At 32.0% G+C, this 11,511-nt stretch overlaps 1 protein-coding gene and 1 long non-coding RNA gene across 2 annotated transcripts; both read right to left on the bottom strand.

Moving 5' to 3' along the window:
* Positions 1-3,724: 3,724 nt before the first annotated feature.
* On the bottom strand, positions 3,725-4,452 carry LOC135796625 (uncharacterized). The gene is made up of 2 exons (XR_010549368.1): positions 4,350-4,452; positions 3,725-4,260 (listed from the first exon to the last, which is right to left on the bottom strand). It is a non-coding gene; the product is annotated as an uncharacterized lncRNA (long non-coding RNA).
* A 767-nt stretch (positions 4,453-5,219) lies between these two features.
* On the bottom strand, positions 5,220-8,878 carry LOC135796003 (pupal cuticle protein 20-like). The gene is made up of 5 exons (XM_065307857.1): positions 8,743-8,878; positions 6,836-6,962; positions 6,183-6,363; positions 5,439-5,778; positions 5,220-5,377 (listed from the first exon to the last, which is right to left on the bottom strand). Exons 1-4 carry the CDS (start codon positions 8,749-8,751, stop codon positions 5,439-5,441), a joined length of 657 nt encoding a protein of 218 aa, XP_065163929.1. The 5' UTR covers positions 8,752-8,878; the 3' UTR covers positions 5,220-5,377.
* Between the last annotated feature and the right edge of the window lie 2,633 nt (positions 8,879-11,511).

The raw sequence follows: 11,511 nt of genomic DNA, 5'->3' as shown, positions 1-11,511 counted from the left end.
GAACAAAAAACAAATAAGCAATAAACAGTATAAATTATAATAATATTATTTTATGGAATATCTTATACAAAATTTTGCTACATTTAGCATAAAATTTATTTAATTCAGACAGATTGAAACCAAATAGAAAGTGAATATTAAAATTATTTATTACAACAATTGTTCTACGCACAAAACATATTTTTAGCATAAAAGATTTTTAAATTTTGGGCCATTATTCTTGTTTTGTTTACTTTTGAAACAGTTCCGTTATGTAATTATGTGTTATTTATGAAAAGCCAAGCGGTGGCCTTCAACTTTAAGCCTAATTATCAAAAATCGCAGGATTCGACACGACTTCTCATGATTATCTAGATATTTAGAACGTGTTAATTGTTTTGCGAGCGCGAATCATTTATTTCTTCAACTACATTTCAACAATTCATCGTTCAAACAATAAAAACTCAAGACAATCGGCGAGCAAAAAAAAAACGAAAAACATGAATAATCTCGAGTGGAACATACAATTAACGTTGATATTGAAGGATTCTTAAAATATACATTATCTACGACTTAAGAATTTAAAACTTCCGCTTTGAATATAAATTTTTAATTTTTAAATTTTTGAATGACTAATGCTAAGTAAAATTTTTCTTTTTGTGGTTTAATACTCATCATATTACGAGTATCATTATTTCATCGATGATGAAGTTCCAGTTTGATGTACGGTTAAGTAGCACTCTCTCACATGAAGTTACTCAACGTAAGTAATATAAGTCTACGTGCGCTTCTTTCGCACAAAAAGAAAGTTTATCTGAAAGCGAAACGTAAACTTGGTTCTGTACAGATCTTGAGCTCTAAAAACTCTCAAGTTCTTAAACTCTAGAGTTCTCAAAATCTCGTTTTTTACTTAACGAACTTGACCTTTTGCTTTGTTTTTCACTTTCGCTCTTTGATTGTATCTATGTAGGTTTTAGTATTTTATTATTTCAGTAAATGCTTTCGTTTTCATTTGCTTTCATTTTCTTGCAATGAACTTGACCGAGTAAGACATTAAAGCACGTAATTAACTCTTTACTACAATAATTCGTTTTATTGACATTGTAAAAATGTCAAAATTATATCTTGACTTGAATGTACTTTTGAACTTTTGACCACAGTTCAAAAGTCATGATTTTTTCTTCTTTGAAATAATTGAGGTTGTCAATGCTTTCAGAAATGAAATGTTTTATTGTGTTTGTTTGTATTTTAGAAGGACAATAATGCCTCCAAACAGTTTATTGTGGGAATATTTCTGACATGGTCATCTTTTGATATTCATCATCAGAGCGTTTTCAATTACTCACACTTAATATGATTAACATTTGCAACTTTTATAACTATATATTAAAATATTGAATTATAAAAAAAATATTTGCTTAAACTTTTTAAGATTTTATGATTTTTATGGCATGTTTACATATAAGGTGTTACCATATGTTAATTTAATTTTTAGGTTCGTATCATAAAACCGCATCATTTATCAAGAAGCATCAGCGCACATTTTTATTGTTAATTTTTTTTATAGCTGTGTCAAGTTTATTTAGCAGATAATATTAGCAAAAAAACGCATTCAAAATGAATAAAATGCTATCGATAGTTATTCCATAAATGCATAAAGTTATTCGTACCTTAAAAAAAATGTTAATTGTCAGAAGCCGACAGACGATTACGAAAAAGTTTAATTTTGAAAGTGTGACCTATTGCAGCAACTAGAGTTTAAATTTGCGTATACGCCTCACTTTCATTACTCTCATATATCAAATCTGTAAATACTGTGGTATACATAAAAATTAATACTGTATATTTAGCTATTATATTTAATTTCTTCAATTTTGGGTTTAATGAGTTGTGATACAGATTTTCAAATTGTTTTTCACGTATTTCTTATAAGACACAGTTGATAATGCAAAAATATTTAATTTTTTTCTTCCACCTTAAAACGCGAGTTTTTCCACGGTTTTTAGATACAAAAGTTGTACTTTAATCATGACCGTGACTAAAGTAATTTACTCACGGGTTTTATGCACGGGGCGGAGCCTGCGCCTGCGCGTTTCCCTACGGTGCAGCACAAGACCATATGATACAAATGGATACTTAATAAACTATTGAAAAATCTGTAACACACATTTCAAAAAAGAAATAATAACCAAATTGTATTTTATTGTTTTATTGTATATTATTTATTAATTGTTATGTTAATTAAATTTTTCGCCGACAAAATTAAGAATTTCCTAATTCACTCGATGACCGTGAGTGTTTTAGGTCACCAATATCATAACTCAATTCACGCTTGCGACTAATTTACGCTCAACTGTGGCAACAATGAACAGAACTCATTAACAAAAAAACGTTGACAGCCAGTAATGAAGTAATAAAATTTTTCTTGCTAAATTTAACCCAACTAAGTGCCATTTATTGGCTTTACGATGATGTTAATAATTTTCTATAATATCATTTAATTGTTTTGAAATTAATTTTTATTATTAATAAACGTGATAAAGTTATGTGTTTATGTCCATAATTCATACCGAAAATATTTGCGAAACAATTATCTCGTCCGTGAATCAAAATGTTTTTATCGCAAAGCGTGTTGTCGATGCAATTTCCATTTGGATTGTTGTAGGTATTATTCAAGCGTGTCACGCATTTATAATAAACCTAATTCGTTAATTCGACGTTTTAAAACGTAACCGATCGTAACAAGCGCAAAGTATGCTGTTTACTGAAGCTCAGACGGTTAGACTTGATTAAAGTTGAGTAAATTGAGTCCTTCCTATCTGATTGATTCGTCGATATTTAAAACTTTTAACGTTGCCTGTCAAGTAAATATAATTTGAACTTACAGGAATATTGCATTGTAACTTGTTCAACGAATTGTCAATTAATAGTGATTAAGATTAATAACCTTTCACTTTATTAGTATGCCACAGAGACATAAGGTAAAGTACTGGAAACTTTATTAAAATTTAAGATTTATTCCTTATTTAGTTGTAATTTTATAATTGCAAATAATTGATGGTTTGTGACGCTTTCAGGCAAAAACCTATTAACTAATTTTGATCAAGGTTTGAATGGAGATTGTTTGGACCAAGGAAACGGAACATTTTTGATTTTTTTTTAAATAAAAATGAGGATCGCATTTACAAATTTAGCTCATAATTAAATCAAGATTATATTTTATTAAGATTTACGCCAACAAAAACAAAATTTAACGCAGTTGTAAGAAAAAAACATCAAAATGTTTTGCTTGCTACTTAGCAACCATTTTTGATTGGTTAATTTATAGCCATCTTTACTGCTAACCGTTTGATTAAATTATATTTATTCGTATAGTCAATTAAATAAAGATTGAGTTAATGCAAATTACAAGATGACAACAGGACAATCATCCACAGCCTTGAGGAATAGTCGTAGTTCATCGTTGATTTTAAAACATGATTGGTTTATTTGCCTCTGCCTGGTTTTCTTTATCACATCATACGAAGAAATACTACAACCGCAAAAAAAGTAACAAACAAGCGTGTTTGCTCACAACACACATGCAAATCACTTGTTTACCAACACGACATTAATCCATTAATTAATGATATTGTATGCCAGAGTTTTTCAACATTTTTATACGAAATTCAAGTTTGGCCTAAGATAATGTAAAACTCGTCACTTGTACTATTATTTGATATAATTTTATTTTTTTAGCAAAAACTTTGTTTTCTTTATTGAATTTTATTTTCTTTTGTAATTCTCTAGGACAAGGCTTAAAATAAACGCTCTATACAGCCCTACAACCACAAAAAGTTCAATTTTCTAAAACGTGTCGTGGAATAATGCATATTCGCAAAGTTTGAGAAGCCCTGGGTCCTTCACTGTTGACAATCACAGTAGTCACCATTTTATCGTAATCAATTAAACATTTTCTTGTTAAATATAAATAAATTATACGCTTACTATGTCATAATGTCAACAAATTGTTTTTTTTTTCCTTTAATTTCTCATTAATTATAGTCAAAATAATTTTAAAACAACCTATGACGATAGTAATAATTTATTTACATGATTAATAATGTTAGTGTCTATTATGTATACATTTTTGAATGTTCATTTGCACTTGAGTTGGCGTAAAAATGATAATCACATCGTTCCCATTTCGCATGTGCGCAATAAGAGGCCCTGTATGTGTGTAATCAAAATCATAGCCGCCGTTTGGATTTGCTATTGGTGATGGAGCAGGTGCGGCAAAACCTAAAAAGTCAAATATGTGTAAGTAATATGTATAGGTACATAACAAATTAATTAAGTAACATTAAAATATGTAACAAATTTGTACTCACTAATTGCAACAAGTGACATTACAGCAACTACGACAGTAATTAATTTCATATTCATTGTGAACTATGTGCATACCTTGCACTTCCAAATGAAAGACTGAATAATTTTTTTCTTTAAGAATTGTTGTAACATTTTTACAAATATATTTGTTTTCTCATATTTATAATATTTATATGGTAATGAGCTATAAATATTTGATTGAGTATAAGTTATAAACAATTTAATTGACGCACGGATAAATATTACAATTAGCTGTTAATTAAATTAGTACAACGCCAAATGTCAATTAGGAAATATAAACCATCCAAACAAAAGTTGAAAAGTAAAAAAATACAACTTTTACTTACTTTTCTTTACTTCTCTTTCAAAAATAAGCAAAAGTGAACAAAATAATTTTTACGATTTTTTCAAGAATCTAAACTGAATTTAATAAATAATAATCACACCAAATAGTTCAAAATAAGCAGAAAGAATTTTTCGATCAGATTATAATGAAAAGAATAAAAATATATTAGAATTGTATATTACTCATATCATTTTATTTAAAAATGCATGCAACTTAAAAATGAACACAACACATACGAATAATTTGTGTTACAAATATCGTGTGAATAAAATATAATCGTGTATGGTACAGACTGTTGTCAAAGTATAAAACTATGTCTTTGCTAATTATCGATAATAACATACATTGTACTGCGTATACCTAATACATGATCAAAGCAATTTGTACATCAGTAAATTAAAGCTGCAATAACTTAATTTATGTGCGATAATACATTTTCTGTGCATTTGCGAAAAAAGACTCCAAGAAATATCTGCATCATCCAAAACCAGGAAATAAGGAACCAGGGAATAAAATAGAGGGATAAAATAAAAATCGGGATGTATAGAAGATATGTGTGTGTTTCTGACTAATTAGAACTGGAAGCTTAAATACGTAGTTTTCAAGATTCAAGTTGATTCAAGTTGCAAGCGGTGTAGATTGTGCCCAGGGTGCTATATTAGTCTTCTATCAGTGACGAAAACTCTAAAAGCATTATTATTTTATTATTACTCATAATAATGCTTTAAAATTGTATTAAACTCACTTAATATTTGTAACCGTTGCCGCCCCCATTACCACCACCTCCACCACCACCATTTCCACTTGGATAACCAGCGCTACCACCTTCACCACCACCGGCTGCTTCTTCAGCGGCGTTCATTTCCAGTGACTTGAGGATTTCATCAGGGATTGGTGGCGGTGTTGGCAGATGATCACCTTTGGGAACGAAACCATTCTCATCGGCGGTGTATTCTACGGTGATGACATTACCATCTGGGTCCGTGTAGGAATAGGAACCTTTCACGGATTCAATTTCATTTTCGGAACCAGCGTTTTTCAATTCACCTTGTTCTTCGGCTTTGATTCCATTTGATGTTTCATAGCTACAATAATTATATAATCAGATACAAATCAATGGAAAATAAAATAGATTTTAATTGAAATTGCCTAAATTTTTATTTTTTGAATTTATTTTCTCTCAAATCCGCAAAATATATACTCAATTATATATTAAAAAATAAAACTGTGTAAAAATGCGCTCCAGAGCCATCTGGATGAGAATTATAGAACAATAATTCTTAATAAATCTCCATATCAACTTTAATCACTTATTTTACATCTTTTAAGTAATATTTTTGGAACAAAAGGTAATCAATATTATTTTCCTTATTCAGAAGTATCACTACACAAAAATTTATCAAAATTGGTCTGGTGGTTTTTCCGTAAAAGCGTAACATATAAACAAACTAACATACACTTATATATATATAATATAAATAATGATTACCTGTATTTATAATTGCCATCTCCATTATTTTCATTTTCATAACTCAGGATAGTGGCATCTGCATCAGGATTGCTTCCTCCAGCCCCACCTCCCCCACCTCCGCCGCCACCGCCGCCGCCTCCTCCACCACCTCCTCCTGATCCACCTCCGGGTGGTCCATATGTGCCACCAGGTTTACCACCTAAAAAATCATTAAAATAAAATAATTAATTCCTTCAAATCGTTGTTGCTAAATTAGCTTCAACTGTGAAATCTTGAATTTAGCAATCGAACATCTAACTGTTTGCAATATCAAGACTAGCAGTCGGATTGTAAACAGATTCGCGCGATATTCGAAAGGATCGTGCACTCATCCACCCTTCACGTTGATTTTATTTGGAGCACGTAATAACCTTTCACGAGTTTTCGACGAACACGCGATGCACATCGCAAGACGCTATTTCACTCGCTGCTGCTTGAGTTACGAGCGAATGCAACGCGCCGCTGATATGTTAAAGACAAAAGAACTAACAACAACCGCAAGAACAATTAATTTATTCTAATCTTGAACTTTACAATTGCAGAAGTTACTATTGTAATAACTATTATATTGTAATTTGCATATACTATTAAAAAACTTCATTAATATAAATGTTAATTTTATTAAGACTTACCACCGCCGCCAGGTCTTGGTGGTTCAATAATCGGTCCGCCACCAGCGCCGCCCGCACCATTCGGCGGCAGATACGTGTTTTCCAAGCGTGCTGCGCACGACACACTCACCAACGTTGCGACGATCAACTGCAAACATAAACAACGCGCTGTTGAGATTTATATTCGAATGAAATAAACAACTCTCGCTTGTTGCTACCCATTCTTCCTCCGTTCACCGCGCACGAAGATATCGTACAATCGAAAGAATCTTCAAGAGATTCAAGTATTTTGCTACTTTTAACAAACTTTCAACTGTTTTGAATTTACAAAATCGTTTAAAATGAAATCGCAGCCATCTTGAATTTTTATATTCATGGTAACATTTTGGAAAATGCTCATTTTGGATTAGTTTATGCTCAATTACGCATATACGCATACATCGGTCCATTTATAGTTTCAGGGTTTCGCGAAAGAAGCCTAGATGTAAATGACAAGCGTGAATGTTTACTAAACACGTCGAATGTCGTATCTCGGGCAAGGTTATGATGCGCAACCATCAAACTCATTAACGCTTGAAGCTGCAACTTGTTCTACATAAGTATTTTATTCGCGCATGCGCAGAAAATTTACAAGATAAAAACATGTAATTGACAAAATAAATACATTTGGAATAATTATTCAAATCACTTGCATCATCCAATGTACATTTATGTCTCAGTTATCGCTTGGGATTTGTTGCAATCGTAAAATATGTAACCGCACGGTCGTGTTTGGAAACAACTTCATCTTGGCTCGCCAAGAGCACATAACAAAACAAGCTAGTGTCTTGTTATGTTGTCTTTTGCACGACACTCGAGATGATGATGCACGACGATGCTCATCACGGCAGTCTCGGACTCGACGGTTACGTTGTCATAAATCGCGATACTAATATGGACGCGGCGGCGCGACTTGTGTGAGTCGAAAAATGAGCCGATTGCGCAAGCCTGCCGATAAGAGCAATTCGCAATGCAATATGAGATGCGCTTGTGTTGCATCGCGTTGCGTTGCGTTGGAAGGAAAGTACGAGAGCAAGTACTTTGGCGGAGAATTTATCACCATTGAAGGTGGTTCTCGGCTTCCTTGATCGCTCGAAATAGATTTATCTGCACGCCTGCCCACGGTGTTGCGTGACACGCGCGGAGACGTCTAGGTATTTCACCTTATTTCGTTTTACTCACTGCTCTTCTTTTTTTATTACGCGGTTAGATATTAAGTAATTTTTCAATTAATTGGAAATTGATCGATTGCTAATTTTGGTTTGTGAGAATACGTGTGAACTTATGTAAGTTTTATGTATAGAATTCTTAGATTTTAATGAAATTAAAACATTTGTATCCAAACAATTACTTATATCAATTTTATTAGTAGAAATTTGGATAATTTTAAGGCAGTTTAAATATTTTTAACAAAATATTTAGAAAATTAACGTTATATTACAGTCAATTTATGTTTTATTTCTTAAATTTTAATATTTTGGACTAAAATTAATTTTTTTGCATTTAATGCCTTCACCTGTCTCAAAACACCTTAAACAAAACATTTTACGAGCGCTATTAACTTTTATGAACTGTGTAAATTGCAGTAGCTTATATTTTACTATCAAATTTGGATTTCGGTTTACAAATTAAAAAGAAAATCAAAAATAATTTTTTTTCGTAATTCTATATCAATAATAATCTATACAAAATTTGTGTTAATTGTAATCTTTAAATAACTAAATATTTTAATTAAATTTATCTGAAACATTTAATATTTCTTTAGATAATATAATTAAATCAATTATTTTGTGTAAATTTGAATTGAATTTGTTTCAAAATGTGATTTTCGTTAATATTTCCATAAGTATTAACAAATTAAGAATTATACAATAAAACTTTGCACTTACCCACTTCATTATTCACTTGTTTAAAATTTTCTACACACTTTGGTATGATACCAGCACAAAAAAAACGTAATTTGCAAACCGTAAAACCTAAGATTACAATGTATTGATTTAAATATTGGTAGCTACCGAGCAATTGGTAAAACCGCTAATGCAGATAATTGCCGCCGAATCTTCCCTTTATATATCGCATCAAAATCGGAGCAGCCACCCCGCCGGGATTTCGTCGCCGGCGTCGCATACCAACCACCCCACTCTCTCGGAAAGTGCATCAAATGCATCGAAAAAGCGCCTAATGCATGTAATGCCGCTCCATTAGGAGCATTAGAGCACACATCACGACGGTGATGGTCGCATCGACAAATTAATCAGAACACATTTTCGTGCAGGAATCTCAACGATTCATCATTGTGTCATTCTTTTCGGTTTAATCTAATTACATTTGCATCAAAATTCATAGAATTATACTAATATGTGTTTAAATACACAATTTGCTCTTGATAACTAAATGTTTTCTATACCTACGTAATCATGTAATGTAATGCAATGTAATGTGTAATGAGTTGTAATGCTGCTGAGATGCTGCTCATCATCATATTGATTTGCACACGTTTTATGCATTTTTACGCATTGGTGACCTGCTATTACAGAAATGCGTTTCAATTTATAGCTTTAATTACTTGCAAAGTTTATTGATGCGTTGAAATCCATTAAAATTATAGATAAAATTGACATGTATAACCTAAGTTATACGTTAACCATGCATAGGCAACCAAAATAACATTTAATTTAAATTTTTTTAAATTTTTATTTTTTTTACGTTTTTGAGCGTATATAATGCATAAATGTGATGCATTTACTCATTGTTCGTAAACCTTTATAAATATTAGAACATCCCATTAAAATGTCATACATTGCATGTCCTTTCATTGCTAATATTTTTAAACAGTTATAAATTTATGCACACAAAAAGCCATTGAGTTATAGATGTCGGCCGTAAATAAATAAATTTGTAACCTCCACGTGAAGAGTTGTCTAACAATGTTCTATATATTTATTATGATAATTGTTTCACATGCGCCAACAAAATCGGCTTAGCGATGGCACTCATAGCGCATACTCGTACTTCAAAAGGATGGTGCAATCGCGTGTCAGTAAACGATACTTGCACGGCGAATTTATTGTTAACCAACTTTTATGAGATCGCGATCGAGATCGGTCGGCGAAAGGCAAATGAATATACTTAGAGACATTCGTAAGCATAATGCGCAAAATTTTTATTTATTTTATACAAATCATCCTTCAATTTTCTATTCTAGTGTTTTTGAATTTTGTTTAACAAAATAAAAAATAAGCTTTTATGCAAATCATCACCGAATTGATGGAATATTCATTCAATAAACCTAAAAATTACCTATAATCATAATAATTAATTACTAACTTATACGCAATGTGTGAATGTGTAAATGTGAGAACGGCTAATCATTACATAATAAATTTAAACATTCCACGCTGTTTTGCTTTTGTGCGAGCGTGATGGAACGCGCAGGATTCGTGCAGAATTATTTCAAAGCGCTCGTCAATCTTCCACCGCACACAAAAAGAAGTTGCAACTGGTCGAGCCCTCTTTTCATCTCCAAAGCAAGTTGAATCTCATATTAAGACAATTTTATCGACGATTTTTTTTCTTTTCAGGTGAAATAATATTTTAATTTATCCAGTTAATGATTGTAACAAACGCATGAAACAAAATGGTAATTTCAATCGTATTGCCGTTGACATTTACGCCTCATTTGTATTGAATAACGAAGCGTCGTGGATCTATTTAGGTACTTTTCGCCATATGTTTTTTGCAAATGGCGTCCGCCGATGCGTTGCGCAAGCGACAGTGCAGACGGCCTGCAAGGTCGACGCATCTGTCGACGCAGCTGTGCGTGGTAATCTGTTTATCGTTTTAATTGATTAATTATAATAGAGTATAGGTAAATGCGTGTGAAATTCACTCATCTCATTAGATGTGCCATCACTATCACTTGATGGTCTTGATGGTTCTTCATTCTTGAAGCAAGGCATTGACAATTAGCAGGCATTAGAATGCGCAATCAACATTGAGGCATTAAGACATTAGTCTGAATTCTTTTAGATTCTTTGGGTATTTGGAATGTTATTTTATTACTGGCAAGACTAAGAATTTTATCTATAGCGGTTCGCGCACATGTAAATTTTAATTTAAAAAAAAAAACATCAAATTTGTTTTATAAATGTATTTTTACTGAGAGCGTTTTTAGTCACGGCAATGCCGTCACTACTTTATTTACGAGCATTATCTACGGGGCGGAGCTTGCGCCTGCGCATTAGCCTACGGTGCAGCACCAGACCGTCGCCAGTCAAACATTAATATCCTTACATTTCCCGGTGGTGTACGAGCGAATTTCAAAGATTTAAAATACAAAAACCTCAACCGGGAAATAAAATGTATGGAAAACTCTAGTTTGGCCACTTGATTAAGATGCTAATATTTATTCATTAAATCGTTTATTCATTTTTATTGAGAAAACAGACCAGTAATTTTTATTTCTTACCCAAACCACCTCCAGCAAAGATAATTGTAAGGCAGTACCAATTCGAGCACTTCTTGGTTTCATGTTGCGAACCAAATATTCATGTAACGTTCTGTAATAGAAATTCGGTTCTTTCATCCCTAAAAACATTACTTATTAATTTAAATTTGAGTAATAAAGTTGATACATAGGTACAAAGAAGGTGCATGAT

Source organism: Atheta coriaria, unplaced genomic scaffold (assembly GCF_025399875.1).
Source record: "Atheta coriaria isolate IRGN ID8LTWV9N9 unplaced genomic scaffold, Caltech_Dcor_3.1 hic_scaffold_7_pilon, whole genome shotgun sequence".
In the NCBI taxonomy this organism is placed as follows: domain Eukaryota; kingdom Metazoa; phylum Arthropoda; class Insecta; order Coleoptera; family Staphylinidae; genus Dalotia; species Dalotia coriaria.
The sequence above is the reverse complement of the archived record's forward strand: the minus strand, read 5'-3'. Positions and strand labels throughout refer to the sequence as shown.

Coding starts and splice junctions, on each gene's coding strand:
- LOC135796003 (XM_065307857.1), bottom strand. Junction 6,364..6,835: donor ACCAAGACCTGGCGGCGGTG/GTAAGTCTTAAT, acceptor ATGATTTTTTAG/GTGGTAAACCTGGTGGCACA. Junction 5,779..6,182: donor GATGGCAATTATAAATACAG/GTAATCATTATT, acceptor TAATTATTGTAG/CTATGAAACATCAAATGGAA.